The following is a 21,238-nucleotide window of genomic DNA, read 5'->3' as shown; positions in this document are numbered from 1 at the left end:
TAGCACAGGGAGATCAGCTCGGTGCTTTGTGACCACCTAGGGGGGTGGGACGGGGGGGTGGGAGGGAGACGCATGAGGGAGGAGATATGGGGATATATGTATATGTATAGCTGATTCACTTTGTTATAAAGCAGAAACTAACACACCATTGTAAAGCAATTATACTCCAATGAAGATGTTAAAATAATAATAATAATTTCTGTTCTTTGTTTCCACACTTTCTCAATATAAATCTTTCCCCTGGTTCCTTTTGGCAGAACGCCCCTAACCACTTAAGGTTTGACACGGCCCAATTCAAAGAGATTGTACTCAAATAAACTCTTAAAATGTTTAATATGCCTCTATATTTTAACATCTGTGAAATAGCTTAAGTTTGAGAACTCTGGTAAAAGACCAAGATTCCTCACTACCATACTTTAACTAATTATTTTTCTGACCTTCGGAAGTGGAATTTTTCCACTCATATAGAACCATACTGCTACAGTGGATTGAAAGGTGGCTCCTAAAAAGATATATCCATGTCCCAGTACATGGACCTGGTACGTGTGATCTTATGTGAACAAAGAATATTTCCAGATGTGATTGCATGAAGGATCTCTAGATGAAATCATCCTGGATTACCCAGGTAGGCCCTTAACCCAATGACGAGTGTCGACATAGAGACAGAAGAAAAGACACAGACACACATAGAGGAGGAGGCCCAGTGACCACAGAGGCAGAAATTGGAGTGATGCAGCCAAAGCAGCCGAAGAATGCCTGGAGCCAGCAGAAGCTAGAAGAGCAATGAGGAATTCTCCCATAGGACATGCGGAGGGAATGAGGCTCCGCTGAACCTTGATTTTAGACTTCTGGCCTCCAGAACTGTGGGAGAAGAGATCCCTGTTGTTTTAAACCACGCAATCTGTGGTAATTTGTTACAGCCTCTAAAAAACTAATACAGCAGTCCATTTCATGCCCATGGATCTGATCATCAATTAACCATTGTTATAAATCCCTGCAGGAACAAACCACTCTGCCCCTAGGATTCTTATTATAACTGCCCACTTTTTTCTGATGCTTAAGTTTCAGCCTCACTTCTAGCACTGGGGATTGCATTATTCCCATTAAACCAGGCTGTCAAATTCCACTGCAGCCACCACTGTCATCTCCAGCTTACAGGGAATAGTCACCACAGAGTTTTTCAAGGATCATAATCCACTTACGATCGCATTTTTTAATGTCTTGGTGAAGACCCTCTCGTGGAGTATAGACACCTTTAAGAGGCATCTGAGAAAGTTGCACATAACAGATCCACTCCAACAACCCATCTTCCTAATATTTTCCAGGGCGAGTCCTGGCATTTCAAGCTCACTGATATAGGTCACTTTTGAGTTTAGGCTCCAGTTAACACATATAGCAATTCTCAGGGCCTCAAGCCAACACATCAAATCTTGAATTCTACGCAAGAACATCAACTTGGCTTGATATAATCTTTTGTTTTACCCTTTTTAGTCTAACATCCTTACAATAAATTCTTATATATACTCCCCTGAATCTAAGTAAAAATTGACACACTCTTGAAACTCTTTCAGTATATAGGCTAACTCATACCAGACCATACACTGTTCTTCCTCACCAGTATCCTTACCTAAGCATGAGATCTAACCTGGGTGCACATCTAATTGACAAGACAACTCTACACACATTACAATCAGGCTTCAGACTTAATCCTTAGCCACGTATTCCCTGTATATGCAGGAGATAATTTCTTTAGAGCTGTCTTAAGGGCTTTCTGAATTTCTGTCTGGGTCTGTATTGGACATTTAAGGCTTTCAATATATCCATTTCTTTATGGACTCGCTCTAGTGTAAGAATACCCATCTTATGCCACAATCTTTGTCATCAAACTGACTAATTGCATTTCATCTCCCTAAGCTTATCGGCCATCCTGCACCCCGTTCCATGCCTCCACTGGCGAAGTTTTGAGTAATCATGATGCTACCACACACTGCATATTACCAGTGTCCCATTTCCTATATGGAGGGTACCCACATGCTCTTCAAACATGTAAGCAGCCCGAGCCTACGATTACATCTTAAAGTCCATTTACTGGGACCACTCTTGGTACCAATTACTGCTTCGTTCATGGTCCAGCAGAACCTGTTGGCAGATTCAAACTGGCTAATTTGAGAAGTATTTAGTAAAAGGACTGTTTACAAAGGAGATGACATTGTTTAAGGAAATCAAAAAGAAAAAGTGAAGCACCTTAACCCAGCTACAAAAGAAAGCCATTATCACCCATAAGCTGAAGAAGTAAAGAGAAGGAATGAGCCCCAGAACTCAAAGAGAGCTGAAGAGTAGGAGGGATGACCGTCCAACCACAGCTGTGGTCTTAGGCAGATAAAAGCAGTCGCTTGACAACAACAGACCAAAAGGCAGATGGGAGAAGCCAGGGTAATAAATATCTCAACCTCTTTCTCTCAGACCTCAAATTTCCTGCTGATGCTTCCTATTGACCAAACCCAACTGAGAAATATTGTGCACTCATTGATGCACTGCATAAATATCAGCTTCCAAGGGCACAAAGATGAGAAGAGAAGGGGGAAGGTAGAACTGAAGAAGCACATGAAGAATATCCGAGAAAAACCATATGCTTTTATCTTTTAATACACTTTTTGGATTTGGTTTGCAGTCAAATGCTCTACCACTGAGCTATCCCCCCTATTTGCTAATATTTTGTTTAGGATTTTTGCATCTATATTCATAGTGAAATTGGCCTATCATTTTCTTTCTTGTACTATCCTTGTCAAATTTTGATATCAAGGATATGCTGGCCTCATGAATTGGGGAGCACTCATTCTTTTTCTATTTATTAGAAGAAGAATGTCTAGTTAGTAGAATCAGAATCTTTCATTCCTTTAATGCTCAAAAGTGACACAAGATCATTTTAATTGCGTTACATTGGACAAAGCATGCTACATAATCCTGCCTCACTTCAAGAGGATGCAGAATTGCAATCAATCACTCAGTGTTCCTGGAAAGAGAAGAGAAACAGCATTTTGTACCTCTTGACTCATTTCCCTTTTTTTTGTTTTCCATTTCTAAGGTTATCTGTATCAAGAACTGTGAAGTATCTGAAATGCTGTCCTAATTGCAAGGTAACAAGTTTGGTGCCACAAGTTCATAAATGATAGTAAAAGACATGAGACTCCTGGGTCAGAGATAAAGCACAATTTATTTTTCACAGAAACAGCAGCAGCCAGAAGATCAGCATTTTGCCCTAAATCCCTCAGGGTGACACAAAGTCCAGATGACACATGCACACAGTGAGCTGCTTCATAGACTGGGAATGCTGGGCTTAGAGGCTCTGAATCTTTCACAGGGAACAGTGAACACTGTATCTTCTAAGACTGCTTGCTTTACAAACATCCTTGAAAAAAGGAGAACTAAGTACCTCTGCTCAAAAGACGTGCAGAAATGTTAAAAACCTATGGAGAATTGTTTCCCAACTGACTTTTTGTTTTAAGCCTACTTGCGTACCCAATGTAGAGATTAATTCTCCATTTATATTGTGAATAATAATTTATCAAAATAAAGTAACTTCTTTTGCTCTTTTTCTTCTTGATTTCATCCTCGATATTAATATTGCCACCAATTATTTTGTTGTCTATTTGTATATGACTGATATAGTTTTACTATATATCTTTAAATGTCATTTTATTGGGGGTACATATCTGGTACACAGCTTGTAGTTCACTCCTTTGATACCATATAAGAATAACTATCCTTGGGCTTCCCTGGTGGCGCAGTGGTTGAGAGTCCGCCTGCCGATGCAGGGGACGCGGGTTCGTGTCCCGGTCCGGGAGGATCCCACGTTCCGCGGAGCGGCTGGGCCCGTGAGCCATGGCCGCTGAGCCTGAGCGTCCGGAGCAGCGGGAGAGGCCACAACAGTGAGAGGCCCGCGTACCGCAAAAAAAAACAAAACAGAATAACTATCCTTTACTAGAATTTTAACCCATTCAAATTTATGCACTGTGATATTTTTAATCTTGTTTTTCTCTTACATATACTTCCTATTAACCTAAAAAAACAAACAAAACCCCTTTATTTCACAATAGTTCTCAAGTTTGTCGCTGTTCCCTTTTTCTCTCTAGAAATGTGGAGTTTATAATTCCATTTTCATTCTGCTAGCAGTTGCCTTTAAATTTTTTAACTAAATATTTGAATACCAACTTTCCTACCTATATATCCATTTACTCATCTCCCCTTGAAAAGATTTGGAACACTTTTATCCCTCTGAACCCTCCTACAGCAGACATTTAGTGACAATACTCAGGGTATTTTTTTGTTGTTGATTCATATTTTTGTTTTTTGCAGTATAGATTTTTATTTGAAAATTTATTTTTGTTCATTGCATTGTTTCATAACCATACAAATGATGATCATTTAGAAAGGATTGAAGTTGCAGTGCTCACTGCCATTTCTCATATACAGTATCATGCCCAGACCCTACCGCCATAGTTTCGAGGTCAGCTGGAGGACAGAATGAGTACACATAGACTGATGACATGCTTCCTGCCTAACAATGTCTTCCTGTTGTCTTCACCAAAAAAAATTTGCCTGAAAGTAAAATTCTTAGGTCATTTTTTCACCCTCAGAATTCAAAAGTCTTCAACAGAAGTGTTCCTCCTTCACCTTCTGGCACTTAGTGTTGCAGAAGAGAAATCTATGCTGTTGTTATTGACTTTTTTCCTTGTGGCTTTTCCTCTTCAACTTGAATGCTTATAGAATTTGTCCAATATTTCTGAAATCCAGAAATGTCATGAGGTTGTGTCTATGTGTATCTCTATATTAACTTTCCCAGTACTTGGTAGGTCCTTTATACAGCTACGGATATACGCCTTTTTAGCTTAGGGAAATTAGCTTTAAATCTCCCTTTGCTAATTGTTTCTCCTTCTCTACTCCATTTTAGGCTTATGTTATTTCTAGTGTAGACAAAGCAAAGCTGTTAGACTTATATTTTTGCTCATCTTCCTCATTTCTTTGACTTTTCCTCTGAATTCAAGGGGACTATCTTTTTTTTTGACCGCACCGTGTGGCATGCAGGATCTTAGTTCCTCGACCAGGGATCAAACTCATGCCCCCTGCATTGGGAATGCAGAGTCTTAACCACTGACTGGACTGCCAGGGAAATCTCTAGAGGACTATCTTGAGCTAATCACCCAATCCCTGTATTAGCTTTAGCTTTCAAGTACCAAATCTGCTCTTCATTGCCATTAGTGTGTTGTTTATTCTAATTCAGCAATTGTTTATTTTGTTGTATTTATTTATTTATTGTAATGATTTATGTAATAGCAATTTTTCCCAGTATTTTTTTTCCAAAAGATGAAAAATGCTATCAAATGTCCTTAATATAGTTGAGATCTGTTAAATGAATATTTGTTCTCATTCTTCAAAAGGATCCCTTTTTTGATTTTTGAATCTTTACGTATACAGTGACCATCTTTTTTCAGCTTGTTTTTGCAATATTGGGATATAAAACTTTGTTCTGTTCTACTGTTTAGGCCTCTATCCATATAATATAGTCCTAAAGGAGAAAGAAGGAAACACCTTCTACAGTTTCATTTGTTAGTGGGCCAGGGGAGGTGTGCTCATCAGGTCATAAACTAGAGAAAAGCAGGTCCTTCTACGGCAGGGGAGTTTTAACTTCTTAACTGGTTGCTGTCCAGTACCCTAGTGCCAGGATTCTAGTAGGCAGCAACTGGACTTTTTCCCTGCTGGCTGCTCTCTAGCCTGACACCATCTCTAGCCCCTTCTGCTGTGGATTTTTGGAGACCTGTGTAAAATGAGAGCTGTAGTTCCAATGGGATGGAAAAGAGTTTCCCAGAAGAGTTGACCTTATTAAGCAAAGTCTCTCTGTTGTTGAGCCTTTTTTTTTTTTTTTTTTTTTTTTTTTGCTCTTTGTGGTTATTTTCCCAGCCCTAAATTAAGGTGCTGCCCCTTTTCATATATGATTCAATAGCTCTGGTTGCCTGCCCTCGCTCTGCCCCCCACCAGTTGTACTCCACAAGTCTTCCATTACTATAAGCAAGTGCTTTACTCCTAGGGCAATAGAGGAACTCTCAAAGTCCTCTACTTGCCCCTATCTATTGCCCCCTCGCTGCCTGCTGCCCCAGCCCTTCCTGCTGCCTCCTCTGCTCTTCCTACTCTGACCTGGGGGTTTCTCCTGAACTGTCTTGTGAAAACCTGGTTATTTCCATTCCAGTGTAAACCCACTTTTGTCTGTGTTAAATTTTTACCTGTTTATTAGTGATCAGAATGGTCCCCAATCTAATCCTATCTGCAATTTATTGTTTAGAAAGTTCCCAGAACATCTGAATTGTCTATGAAAACTTGAAAATAACAACAGCTTTATAGTGCTTCCCTTTTCAATGTTTAGTTCCTTAAAGACAATAATCATGTGCCATGCTTTTGCTAAGTAAAAAAACTGTGGATATCCTAGAAAATATGTTGCTAAAATGTTGGTAAATATTTATGTAGAATAAATATTAATATTTAGATTGAATTCCTTGACTCCTTGATGACTAAACTTGAGAGAACAGCCTCATTAATTACTGATTGAAATTAAGAGAATTCTCTCTCTCTATATATATATAATATACACATACGCACATATATACTTATATATAAGTATAATATATACAAATATATATGTTGTGTGTGTATGAAATATTGCTACTTGAATTATAGCTCTTCACTTTCACTTTTAATTCTTCTCTCTAGCTGCATGTCTTCTCTTTAGCCAGCCAAATGCACTCTCCCACTTGTCTCCTCTGATCTTTGCCCTGAAGCTATACGAATTATGTCCACAGACTTCTATTTTTTCTGCTTTCCTTTCGGGTTCTTCCAATGGGAAACCCAAGCAAGAGACTGGAGGAAGAGAGAAGTATGAGGTCTGATATTTATTTCTCTAGCTCATGAGATCACCTAGGGCCCTGAGAGTTGCTCACTGATCTCAGTTATCTCCTTTACACTCTCTTTCTGGGTTCCCAGACCGTTCCCTCCCCGGATCCATTTGAGATTAGGGTAGACACAGCTTATCTGATAGTGACCCTACATTCCTACACTATTCCCTTAGTTTCCCTACACACTGCTCACGCTTTATAAGAAGTCCCTTTGTAAATAAACTCTCCTTGAATTATCCTATTTTGAACGTATTTCCTGTTAAGATTGACTCATATACCGTTGTTCATCATTGTACGTCCCTGACATGCATGTGGTCAAGGTTATTCCTTTGGTTTATTAGGGAAAGGAATTGTTATAGTTTACTTGACCATTTTTATTGTTCTTACAGAGTTTCATCATTGCCCCACAGGGAGTTTTTCTACCATAGAATAAAATATAGTTCCACTGTTCACCCTGTTTTCCAGTATGGAATGAACTTTTTTGTTTGTTTATAGTTTGTTTTTTCATTGAAATTTTGAGAAGAATGGAAGATGAAAGTAGAAGATAAAATGTGAAGATTCAAATCCCTATATTAAAACATAGCATCTTTTATCCTATATGTAAAGATTTTCATGAAAGAGTATTCTATAATGTTTCCTCTCATCCGTATACTGACTATTCTCCTGTAACTACAATTTTTTCTAAAATAAATTTTTTGAGTTGAAAATTAAGCCTAGCTTTTGTTTGTCTGTTGATTTTAAGTATAATATAATGTAGTTGAAATTTTTAAAAATTTTAATCTAAAAATAAAATGTTCTCTTTAAAATATTAATTTCAGTAACACAATTATATTTAAATTTAACACTAACGATAAAGCATTTGTATAGGGATGTTTTCTCTTCATACAACTTATGACACTATGAAGAACAATTAAAATCAATAAAAGATAAAATTCTACTACCGTACTGTGTGACCTCTGTATTACTCTATTAGCAGTGGACAAAAATGCTGATCATCAAACAAATAGTCCTGGATCTTTTAAGGACTAGGCCTGTGGATATCTATAATCTTAGATGTTGGTTCTGATTGATGTTTCTTTCTGATCTCATCTACTTCACCATCACCAAGTAAAAATGAAGCCAGCACTGGAATTTGTGAAAAATAGTTCTTAGCCAGGAAATGTTTGTGTTTGATCTTGTGAATAAACAAGGGTTCATATCCCTGAAAAGAAAAGAAAATCAAATTCTATTAAATGTCACAAATATATTTTGCCAAGTAAAAACACTTTTATGCCTCAGTGCCTTTATTTCTCAGTTCTTTCAGCCCAGAAAACATTTATTCTCACTTTGTCCATCATCTTTCGGGGCTCAGCTTTTATGACGCTTTAACCTGGAAGCCTTTCTTGATTCTCCCTCTGACCTCTCTAAGTCTAAACTAACCCCTCCTTCTTGTATACTTGCAAGCACTTTCATGTATTTTAATTGTAATATTTAGTTCATTCTGCCTTGAATTTCACTATTTACTTGCAAGTCTCTTCCATGATGATAAGAAAGGCTCCTTAAAGATTCAAACTGAGTCTTTTTTTTTTTTAATATTTATTTATTTATTTTGGCTGCGCTGGGTCTTAGTTGCAGCACGAGGGATCTTTTTTTAGTTGTGGCATGTGGGCTTCTTAGTTGCAGCACTAGTTCCCCGACCAGGGATTGAACCCGGGTCCCCTCCATTGGGAGTGTGGAGTCTGACCCACTGGACCACTAGGGAAGTCCCTCACACTGGGTCTTTTTCATACATGTGTGTCTTGGCACCATAAGGTAAAGAGTCAATCAATATTTTTGTGTGAATGCTCTTGTCACCTTAGTTCTCTATAAATCTATTTCAATACTGATACAATTACCCACTTGAATTTTTTTTTCTAAAATTAGTCCTTCCCTCTATATCTCCAGAGTTCAAAATAAAGATCACAATGGTGCTGTGACAATGTAAGCTTCTCTTTAGTCACCCTTTTTACTACCTTAGATATGAGTCCCTGCACTGTTTCTCTTGTGTTTCTCTTCTGTCTTCTAAATAGAAAATAACTTTCCTGCCTTTATCAAATCTTTGTGCCTTTCCATTTTTATTTGTTCATAATTAATTTTTAGGCTTCTTGTCTCTCCACAGCTATAGCAGCACTTTGAACTTTCTCTGTAATGTAGCTTTGCCACATTATAAGACAATCTGTTTTCTAATGAGAGGGGCACAATGCTAGTTGCCAACCCAATATTCATTCTCTCTTGCATTCATATTTAGAGGCCCAACTCTATATAGGGGCCTTATTTTGTATTTTGTGATGTGCTCAGCTTTCTTAGGCTTTATTATAGCTAGGGGTGGCCATATGACAAGTTTCTGACATATATATGTGTGTGTATGTGTATATATATACACACACATATATATGGCAGAAATATATATATATTTATATATACACACATGTATATATGTACATTTGTAAAAAAGAAGTCATTGGATAAAGCTTACAGGGAAGCTTTTTAGGAGTGGGAAGTACCTTTAGGCTTTTGCCATATCTAGGAGGGGGATATAATGCAGAAGATGAAGTAGCTATCTGTCTCTAAGAGTACACAATCATTAGGGTTAAAGCCAAAGGTTAAATATGGCTGAGGAAGAAGTTAGAAGGCCTGGGTTTCTGAGAGCATTGTGGAGCTACCATACAAGTCTCCAGATGCCAAACTCTGGATCCCTATTATATAAGACAACTGACCCCATATTTGATTAAGTCATTATACTGCTTAGTCTGTTATTTGCAGCTAAACTCAAATGCAGCTGAAACAATGAAGTATTGTATCCATTACATTTCCTTGCTTTTCCCCAAGCACTTATCACAATATCCGGCAGATTGAAAAGCAAATTCTGGTTGAATTAATAAATACTGTCTATTCTCTTTATTCTTTTTTGCTTTCTGTTTTTTTTTGGCTGCATTGGGTCTTTGTTGCTGTGTGCAGGTTTTCTCTAGTTGTGGCAAGCGGGAGCTGCTCTTCGTTGCGGTGCGTGGGCTTCTCACTGCGGTGGCTTCTCTTGTTGTGGAGCATGAGTGCTAGGGGCACAGGCTTCAGTAGTTGTGGCATGTAGGCTCAGTAGTTGTGGCTCGCGGGCTCTAGAGCGCAGGCTCAGTAGTTGTGGCACACAGGCTTAGTTGCTCTGCGGCATGTGGGATCTTCCCAGACCAGGGCTCGAACCTGTGTCCCCTGCATTGGCAGGCGGATTCTTAACCACTGAGCCACCAGGGAAGCCCCTCTTCATTAATCTTAATTGACTCTTCTTTTCAACCAAATCACAAATACTACCTGTACCTCCTCCTAAAATTTGTTTTGTGAAAGGTTAGGTATCTCTTTACTAAGATATCTTCTTACTAAAGATCCTTCCATAGTGTCAAGTCAAGATAAAGAAAGCCCTGGAGAAAAGGAGCCAAAGGATGTGGCATTCTTAAAGAAAGCATTATGTAGAAATATCCTGGGCTTATTTTAAAGTTTCCTCTCTATGGTATGTATATATACACAATGGAATATTATTCAGCCGTAAAAAAGAATGAAATTCCACCATTAGCAACAATACAGATGACCTAGAGAGCATTATACTTAGGGAAATAAGTCAGAGAGAGAAAGACAAATACTCTATATTATCACTTACATGTACAATCTAAAAAATAAAACAAATGTATACACCAAAATAGAAACAGAGTCACAGATACAGAGAAAAAACTAGTGGCTGCCAGTGGGGAAAAGGAAGGCAAGATGGGAGTATGGATTAAGAGGCACAAGCTACTATGCATAAATAAATAAGCAACAAGAATATATTGTACAGCATAGGCAAATATGGCCATTGTTTTATAATAACTTTAGAGTATAATCTATACAAATATTGAATCACTGTGCTGTACCCCTGAAACTAATATAATATTATAAATCAGCTATACTTCAATTTTTTAAAAAAAGTTTCCTCTCTACAGACAAATTCACCAGGTCAAAATACTCATTTAACCTTATTCCAACACTTCTTAGCCCATATTTCATTCAAGAAGTACTAACACATTTCTGTTATACAACATTAAACAAAACATGTAGAGAACTTTATAGGTTTTCAAAGTGCATAAAGGCAAAAAGTAATCATCAAAGATGAGAATAGCACATTATGGTACATACAATAAAAGGAACAATAAGTAACTCTTAAAGAGTAATATAATATGGAAAAATATCCATTATCCCCATTTTATAGATGAGAAAACCGGGGCATTGAGACATTAACAAACTTGCCCAACTTCTCCCATAAGTGATAGAGCCAGAATTCAAAGCTCTAATCTACTCTAATCCTTTATACCAATTTCATGTTTTTTGCTAACCTTTATAAAATTTTGCAAAGCAAAGAAGGAAGGTCTTAATGTCCTGCAGATCGTTAATGACAGAAATGGGGAAATACTGGGTCAGGTGTCTTGACTTTAAATCCACTATTGTCCTACTCTGGCCATTGCACACACCAGGAGAAACTGATCTGCCTCATATACAGTTCAAAGAACAGAAGTCTTTTTCCATGCTTTTCCTACAATTTGTATCATGATTGCAGGAGTCAAGATTATTTTAAGTTTTGAGTAGTTTTTTACTCAATGAGATAGCAAATACCTCTGTGCATTTAGGAAATTCTGGAAATTACAACAGGACATAAACTATTCTTTAAGTAGGCTGAATATTAATACTTAAACGATTACACCAGCCCAAAACCATAAAAAGGCAAATTTTTTAGTTTGTCTGAAATGACAATTATATTTGAAGTCATTTCTTTATTTACACTAGGGTTGCTTGGCGTAAACGGAGCTCTATTTACAGAAATTCAGTAAGATCCTGAAATTAGAAATGCATGTGAATAGAACATTTAATTTGATACTGCAGTAATTTGATTAAATACACAAAGGGAGTTGTGTGTATGAATTGAAGAAGCAGTGGAATATCAGCTTTGGGAGTGAACTTCAATCCCACTATGGGTCCTATATGAAACACTATTGCTAGTATTGGCTAGGCTTTCAGTGATTAAATATTTATGAGGCAGCTTAGTTTACTAAATATAATATTTAACATAGCTTCAGTTTCTTGTTACCCTTTCCTTCAGTCCCTAGAGTAAAATTTTTCTTAGCCTGACTCCTAATGGAAAATTATTCAAAAAAGTTAAAACTTTAACTAGTTTCTCCTCTTTACTCCTTCCCCCTCCCTAATAAAAACACAGGCAGGAAATAGCACGATTCAAAACGACTATTATATTTGAAGTCATTTCTGTATTTTCCCTTAGCTGACATCTTGCATGGAATTAAAGTACAGCAATTTAATTAGCAGAAGGCAGAGAATCAATATCAGATGTTGGGATCATAGGCTTGCTTAGTATAAACGGAGCTTTCGGGGAACTCATCAGGGACCCCTCAATTCTGTTCATCAAAATGTTTTACAAATTGCATCTTATAAATTACTGGAATTAAATGGTATTTAATTTTTACAGTGCTTTCCCCACTCCTAGTTAACTGGAAGCAAATGAAAAATGAAGCCTCAGAACTATACCCCATCAGTATGATTGTCATTTAGGGCACAAAATTATGAACAGAATTTATTTGAGAATCTACCGTGCTTTTAGGCAGACTTGTGATGATTAATCAAAGGACAGACTTTAGGTTTCAAAATACCTATCTGGTGATAATATTCATTTATTCATTCAACAAATACTTATTAATTCCCTAGTCTGTGACACTGTTGTAGGTATTAGAGATATAGACACAAATAAACTAAACAATATCCCTGTTCTTATGGAATTTACTGTGGAACTAATGTGCTTGAACTTGCTATTATTAGGAGGGTCTGGTTTCATGTTAGGTACTTGGAAGACTTTCAGATGTCTTATCTTTACCTTTTAAGTGTCTTAGCTTCCTTTCAATTTTAATCTCTGCCGTACATACCATCCATGTATTTTGTTACTGTTATCCACGGGTTCTCTGTTTCTTAATCCAATGGAAGTATTTAACTTATGCATGGAATGTAGTAAAAGGCAGTCAAGTTACCTCTAATAATTCCAATGACCAAATTAAGGTCCCAAATAAAGTTTGACCTCCTTACCTCTTCAACACTCTTTAGCTTGAGATGAGCAGTGCCTTCATCTTTGGTAAGAAGAATGCAGTTCCAGGGCGACCACTCCAAGGACTTATCCCACCTGACTATGACCAGATCATTGAGATCGTTCCAGGTACTGAGCACTGACTGGGATGCCCAGATGTTCTCAGTCAGGTACTGAATATCTTGTAGCTGCATGTCAAAACATTTGTGAAAAACAATGTTTTCTTCTAAACATAAAATTTTAAATTATTCTATTACTTGAGAAAACAAATTATACTGAGTATATTTTTTAAAGGAAAACATTATTCATGAGGTTTTCTGCGCACATGGCTTATTTCTCATCAAATCTCTGCTCATTCTGCCCAAACCATAATATGTTACCAACCTCACAGTCATGACTGCATCTTTAACCCAGAGTAAGCTGTGTATATTTCTTCCAATATGCTAATTTTACCTTACATTTATATGGTATTAAGTACTTTTCAAAATTCATTAGCAACTATCATCTTATCCTCAGTGTTACTGCAGATCATTTTATTCCCATTTTACAAATGAGGAAATTAAGATTTAATAAAGAATAAGCAATTCGCTTAGCGTTATTAAAAACTTTATTGTTTTAATGAAAAAAGAGGGAAAAGGGAAGAAATGAAATAACTGTTTTAAAACTTTTTAAAAAATTTTTAAACCATATTAGCTAAAGCTCTTGAAATGACTTTCTGTCACAAGGTCTGCATATATAAACTCAGAATTGCCAGAGAGGCAAGCTTCACAAAGAATAAACATGGGAAAGAGAAACATTATTTTAATAGGTTTGGATGGGAAAGCAGAAATCTTTTCTGTAAAATCAATGGACAAATTTCATCCATGATTGGCAACATTTACTGATCATACCTGCATCAGGAAAGCAATTTTAGAATCATCTTCATAATCAGCTTCTGAATAGTAAAGTCGTTGAAGTAAACATTTGTACTTCAAACATGATTCTCGTTTTTGAGTCTCATTGTCAAGGTTAATGCAGTGGCGACAGCGGTAAATGTGGTGTGAGGTGGATGATACAGCAAACTCTGTAGAAGGCAAATAGAGCTGGCAACTGAGGCAAAAGTAAATCTTCTTATAAAACTTCAGTGGATCTTGAGGGACCTGAAAGAAAGAAAGAAAGAAAGAAAGAAAGAAAGAAAGAAAGAAAGAAAGAAAGGAAGGAGGGAGGAAGGAAAGGGAGGGAGAGAAGAAGGAAAGGAAAGGAAGGAAGGAAGGAAGGAAGGAAGAAAGAAAGAAAGAAAGAAGGAAAGAAAGAATGAGAAAGAAGGAAAGAAAGAAAGAAAGAAAGAAAGGAAAGAAAGAAGGAAAGAAAGAAAAAAGAAAAGAAACGAAAGAAAGAAGAAAAGAAAGAAAGAGAAAGAAAGAAAGAAAGAAGAAAAGGAAAGAAAGAAAAAAGAAAAGAAACAAAAGAAAGAAGAAAAGAAAGAAGACAAGGAAAGAAAGAAAAAAAAGAAACAAAAGAAAGAAGAAAAGAAAGAAAGAAAAAGAAAGAAAGAAAGAAAGAAAGAAAGAAAGAAAGAAAGAAAGAAAAGAAAGAAAGAAAGAAAAGAAAGAAAGAAAGAAAGAAAGAAAGAAAGAAAGAAAGGAAGGAAGGAAGAAAGAAAGGAAGGAAGAAAGACAAACTATAACAGCCAGGCCAAATGCTAAGGGCTAATTTATCTTAGAATGAGATAACAAGTTGGTTAATTTTAAAGTCATATTTTTTCCTTAACTTCCTACTCTATACAAAATTTAAATTTCAAGTAGTATTCATTTACCCTACCAAAATATTAAAAATCTCTATTATTCATAAACTTTTAGATATACATGGTAAAATCACCTAGAAAATTAACTGACTGAAAAAAATGAGTCGGTAGAGGCTTTGAGTTGCAATAGTAAGAAAACTTCCCAAGAAGAAAAGAAAAGAAAGTGCTTTGGCACTTATTTTTAAGAATTTAGATTTTTGGTGCTATGCTGTGTTAATTATTTTTACAGGCAATAGCTAGATTCACACAGAAATTAAAGCCCACTAAACCAAGTGTTCTCATTTCATTTATCTTAACACTAAATTTAGATTGGCTCAATTATCAATATTCAAAATTTGAAATTCTGCATTATATGGTAGTTCTATTTTTAATTTTTTGAGGACCCTCCATAATGCTGCATTTCCACTAACAGTGCACAAGGATTCCCTTTCTTCCACATCCTTGCCAACACTTGTTACCCTCTGTCTTTTTGAGTAGACAGTTTAACTTTGGTGAGATGATATTTCACTGAGCTTTTGATTTGCATTTCTTTGATTAGTGATAATGAGCACTTTTTCATGTACATGTTGGCCATTTGTATGTCTTCTTTGGGAAAATGTTTATTCAGGTCCTTCATCCATTTTTAAATTGGATTAAAATTATTTTGTTATTGAGTCGTACACGTTGTTTTTGATACTAACTCATCGGATAAATGGTTTGCAAATATTTTCTCCCATTCAATAGGTTGCTTTCATTTTGTTGAATTCTTTCCTTTGTTGTGCAAAAACTTTTTAGGTTGATAAAATCCCATTTGTCTATTTTTGCTGTTGTTGCCTTTGCCTTTGGTGTCACGAGCAAAAAATTGTTGCCAAAGCCAATGTCAAGAAACATTTCCCCTATGTTTTCTTCTAGTAGATTTACAGTTTCAGGTTTTACATTTAAATAATTAATCCATTTTGAGTCAATTTTTGTATGTGGTGTGAGATAAGGGCCCAATTTCATTTTTTTTTGCATGTGGCTGTCTAGTTTTCCCAACACGATTTATTGAAGAGACTGTCCTTTCCCCGTTGTGTATTCTTGGCTCCTTTGTTGTAAATTAATTGACCATATAAGTATGGGTTAATTTCTGGGCTCTCGATTCTGTTTCATTGACCTATGTGTCTGTTTTTATGCCAATAATATACTGTTTTGATTACTATAGCATTGTAATATAGTTTGAAATCAGGAAGCATGATGCCTCCACCTTTGCTCTTCTTTCTCAAGATGGCTTTGGTTACTCTGGGTCTTTTGTGTTTCCATACAAATTTTAGGATTTTTTTTTCCTATCTCTGTGAAAAATGCCATTGGAATTTTGATAGGGATTGATTGCACTGAAGCTGTAGATCACTTTGGGTAGTAAGAACATTTTAACAATATTAATTCTTCCAAAAATTTCTTAAATACAAAACAAACAATAAAAGCATGATCCATTTTAAAACTGAACAAATTGAACGTCATCAAAACAAAAACTTCTGCTCTGTTAGAGATACGGTTAAGAGAATAAAAAGACAAGCCACAGACTGAGAAAATATTTGCAAATCATGTGTCTTACAAAGGACTTATATGCAAAATATATTAAAAATTTCAATAACGAGAAAATAAGCAACTCAACTGAAAAAATGGCAGTGACAAAAGATGTTGAGACACTTCACCAAAAAGATATATGGATGTCAAAAACATGCATGAAACGATGCTTAATATTATTACTCATTGGGAAAATGCAGATTAAAACACTACACACCTATTAGAATTCCAAAAATGAAATAAAAACTGACAATACCAAGTGCTGACACGGATGCAAAGCAACTGGAACTCTCATACATTGCAGATGGAGTGCAACATGGTATAATCAGTTTGGAAAAATGTTTGGCAGTCTTTATAAAGGTAAATATGCATTTACCATATGACTCAACAATCCCACTTCCTAGGTATTTAACCCCAAACAACCAACTTACACAAAAACTCACAATTGAGTGTTCGTAGTGACTTTATTCACAAAAGCCCAAAACTCTAAACAATTTAATGTCCTGCAATTGTAAACAGATAAACTCTGGCACACCCAGACCATAAAAATATTATTCGGTTACAACAAAAAACTAATGATACACTAAAAAAATATGGGTGAATATCAAATACAATATGCTAAATGAAGGAAGCCAGTCTTGAAAGACTACAGGCATACCTTGGAGATATTGCAGGTTCAGTTTCAGACCACTGAAATAAAACGGATAATAGCAATAAAGCAAGTCACACGAATTTTTTTGTTTCCCAGTGCATATAAAGCTATGTTTACACTATACTGTAGTCTGTTAAATGTGCAATAGCATTAAGTCTAAAAAAACAATGTACATAATTAAAAATACTTTATTACTTAAAGATGCTATCATCTGAGTCTTCTTTTTTCTGGTGAAGGGTCTTGCCCTCCTTAAGGGCTACTGATCGGTCAGGGTGATGATTGCTGAAGTTTGGGGTAGCTGTGGCAGCTTCTTAAAATAAGACAACAATCAAGTTTGCTGCACTGATTGACTCTTCCTTTCATTATGCTAATGGTTTCTCAGTAGCATGCAATACTGTTTGACAGCATTTTACCCACAGTAGAACTTCTTTCAAAATTGGATGACTCCTCTCAAACCTTGCCACTGCTTCATCAACTAAGTTTATGTAATATTCTAAATCATTTGTTGTGATTCCAACAATCTTCACGGCATCTTCACCAAAAGTAGATTCCATTCCAATAAACCACTTTCTTTGCTCAGCCATAAGAAGCAACTCCTCATTTATTAAAGTTTTATCATGATTTGGAGCAATTCAATTACATCTTCAGGCTCCACTTCTAATTCTAGTTCTCTTGCTATTCTCACCACATCTGCAGTTACTTCCTCCACTAAAGTCTTGAATCCATCAAAGTCATCCATGAGGGATGGAATAAACTTCTTCCAAACTCCTGTTAATGTTGATATTTTGACCTCTTCCCATGGGTCACAAATGCTCTTAATGGCATCTAGAATGATGAATCCTTTCCAGAAGGTTTTCAATTTACTTTGCCCACATCCATCAGAGGAGTCATTATCTATGGCAGCTATAGCCTTATGAAATGTATTTATTTATTTTAAAAAATTATTGAAATATAGTTGATGTACAATATTATGTTAGTTTCAGATGTTCTACATAATGATTTAACATTTGCATACAATATGAAATGATAAGTCTAGTAACCTGGATAAGTCTAGTAACCACCTGTCCCAGTACAAAGTTATTACAATATTATTGACCATATTCCTTATGCTGTATATTACCTCCCTGTGACTTATTTACTACATAACTAGAGGTTTGTACCTCCTAATCCCCTTCAACTATTTTGCCCCCACCCCCGCCCCGACGCTCTTACTTCTGGCAATCACCTGTTTGTTCTCTGTATCTACAAGTCTCTTTTCGTTTTGCTTTGTTTTTTTTACTTTTTAGATTCTACTTATAAGTGAGGTTGTGCAGTATTTTTCTTTCTCTGTCTGACTTATTTCACTTAACATAATACCCTCTAGATCCATCCATGTTGTAGCCAATGGTAAGATCTCATCTTTATGGCTAATACTCCATTGTGTGTGTGTTGGTGTGTGTATATATATATATACATATATATATATATACACACATACCACATCTTCTTTATCCATTTGTCTATCAATAGATAATTAGCTTGCTTCCATATCTTGGCTATTATAAACAGTGCTGCAATGAATACTGGAATACATATATCTTTTCAAATTAGTCTTTTTGTTTTCTTTGGGTAAATACACAGAAGTGAAATTGCTGGGTTACATGGCAGTTCTATTTTTAATTTTTTGAGGAAACTCCACATTGTTTTCCATAGCGGCTGTACCAATATAAATTCTACCAACAGTGCACAAGGGTTCCCTGTTCTCCGTATCCTCACCAACCCTTGTTATTTGTTGTCTTTTTGATGATGGCTCTTCCACAGGTGTGAGGTGATATCTCATGGTGGTTTTGATTTGCATTTCCCCGATGATTAGTGATGTTGAGCAGATTTTCACGCGTCTGTTGGCCGTCTGTATGTCTTCCTTGGAAAAAGGTCTATTCAGGTCCTATGCCCATTTTTAATCCTGTTGTTTGTTTTTGATGTTGGGTTGTATGCATTCTTTGTATATTTTGGATATTAACCTGTAATTAGACATTTCATTTGGAAATATCTTCTCCCATTCAGTATGCTGCCTTTTCACTTTATTGATAGTTTCATTCACTGTGCAAAAGATTTTTAGTTTGATGTACTCCCACTCACTTATTTTTAGCTTTGTTTCCCTTGCCTGAGGACACGTATCCAAAAAATACACTTAAGACCGATGTCAAAGAGCATATCGCCTAGGTTTTCTTCTAAGAGTTTTAAGGTTTCAGGTTTTACATTTAAGTCTTTATTCCATTAAGTTGATTTTTGTAGTTGGTGTGATAAAGTAGTCCAGTTTGATTCTTTTGCATGTGGCTGTCCAGTTTTCCCAACACCATTTATTGAAGAGACTGTCTTTTCCCCCAGTGTGTGTTCTTGCCTTCTTTGTCATAGATTAATTGCCCATATAAATGTAGGTTTGTTTCTGGGCTCTCTATTCTGTTTCACTGATCTATGGATCTGTTTTTGTGCCAGTACCATACTGTTTTGATTACTGTAGCTTTGTAGTACAGTCTGAAGTCAAGAGGCATGATACCTCCAGCTTTGTTCTTCTTTCTCAAGATTGTTTTGACTACTCAAAGTCTTTTGTGTTTCCATACACATTTTAGAGCTATTTGTTCTAGTTCTGTGGAAAATGCCCTTGGAATTTTGAAAGAGGCTGCATTAAATCTGTAGATTGCCTTGGATATTATGTGATTTTAACAATATTAATTCTTCCATTTGTTTATGTCATCTTCAATTTCTCTCATCAATGTCATAGTTTTCTGAGTACAAGTTTTACCTCGTTGGTTAGATTTATTCCTAGGTATTGTATTCTCTTTGATGTAATTATAAATGGGATTGTTTTCTTAATTTCTCTTTCTGAGAGTTTCTTATTAGTGTATAGATATGCAATAGATTTCTGTATATTAATTTTGTATCCTGCAACTTTACTGAATTCATTGATGAATTCTAACAGATTTTGGTGTTATCTTTAGGATTTTCTCTACATAGTATCATGTCATCTGCAAATAGTGATAGTTTTACTTCCTTCTTTCCAATTTGAATTCCCTTCATTTCTTTCTCTTGTATGATTACTGTGGTTAGGATTGCCAATACTATGTTGAATAAAAGTGGCAAGAGTGGGCATCCTTGTCTTGTTCCTGATCTTAGAGGAAATGCTTTCACCTTTCCGCTATTGAATATGATGTTGGTTGTAGGTTTGTCATATATGGCCTTTATTATGTTGAGGTATGTTCCCTCTATACACTTTGTTGAGAGTTTTTATCACAAATGAATGTTGAAGTTCGTCAAAGCTTTTTCTCCATCTATTGAATTGATCTTATAATTTTCATTCTTCAGTTTGTTAATGTGGTGTATCACACTGATTTGCAGCATTGAACCATTCTTGCATCCCAGAGATAAATCCCACTTGATCATGGTGTATGATCCTTCCAGTGTGTTACTGAATTCGGTTTGCTAACATTTTGCTGAGGACTTTTGCATCTATGTTCATCAGTGATATTGGCGTGTAATTTTCTGTGATGTCTTTGTCTGGTTTCAGTATCAGGGTGATGCTGGCCTCATAGAATGAGTTTGGAAGTATTCCTTCCTCTTCAGTTTTTTGGAGTAGTTTGAGAAGGACAGATGTTAACTCTTTTTTAAATGTTTGGTAGAATTTCCTGTGAAGCAGTCTAGGCCTGAACTTTTATTTGTTGGGAGTTTTTGATTACTGATTCAATTTCATTACTGGTAATTGGTCTGTTCATATTTTCTATTTCTTCCAGGTTCAGTCTTGGGAGATTGTGTGTTTCTAGGAATTTATCCAGTTCTTCTAGGTTGTCCACTTTATTGGTGTGTAACTGTTCATAAGAATCTCTTATGATCCTTTAATTTCTGTGGTGTTGGTTGTAACCTCTCTTTCATTTCTGATTTTCTTAATTTGGCCCCTCGTTTTTTCTTGATGAGTCTGGCAAAAACTTTATCAATTTTGTTTATCTTTTCAAAGAACCAGCTCTTAGTTTCATTGATATTAGTCTCTTTATTTCTGCTCTGATCTGTATTATTTCTTTCCTTCTACTAACTTTAGGTTTTGTTTCTTCTTCTTTTTCTAGTTCCTTTAGGTGTAATGTTAGGTTGTTTGAGATTTTTCTTATTTCCTGATGTAGGCTTGTATCACTATCAGCTTCCCTCTTAGAACTGCTTCTGCTGAATCCCAT

The 21,238-nt window shown here is 36.0% G+C and overlaps 1 protein-coding gene across 2 annotated transcripts in view; it reads right to left on the bottom strand.

Moving 5' to 3' along the window:
• Positions 1-21,238, bottom strand: part of IQUB (IQ motif and ubiquitin domain containing) — a 124,892-nt gene that overhangs the window by 54,460 nt on the left and 49,194 nt on the right. The window contains exons 11-13 of one of the 2 annotated variants that reach the window (XM_027102062.1): positions 13,953-14,201; positions 13,065-13,250; positions 7,710-8,145 (exon numbers count right to left, since the gene is read on the bottom strand). In XM_027102062.1, the coding sequence (XP_026957863.1) occupies positions 7,963-8,145; positions 13,065-13,250; positions 13,953-14,201 (618 nt within the window). In that variant the 3' untranslated portion in view covers positions 7,710-7,962. Of the gene's footprint in view, positions 1-7,709; positions 8,146-13,064; positions 13,251-13,952; positions 14,202-21,238 lie in introns of those variants that run through there. The other variant, XM_027102063.1, reaches the window with a different exon arrangement.

This window comes from Aethalodelphis obliquidens, unplaced genomic scaffold (genome assembly GCF_003676395.1).
Source record: "Aethalodelphis obliquidens isolate GAN/ISIS:26980383/991018 unplaced genomic scaffold, ASM367639v1 scaffold5, whole genome shotgun sequence".
NCBI classification, from domain to species: domain Eukaryota; kingdom Metazoa; phylum Chordata; class Mammalia; order Artiodactyla; family Delphinidae; genus Aethalodelphis; species Aethalodelphis obliquidens.
This window is presented reverse-complemented; position numbering and strand designations above follow the sequence as displayed.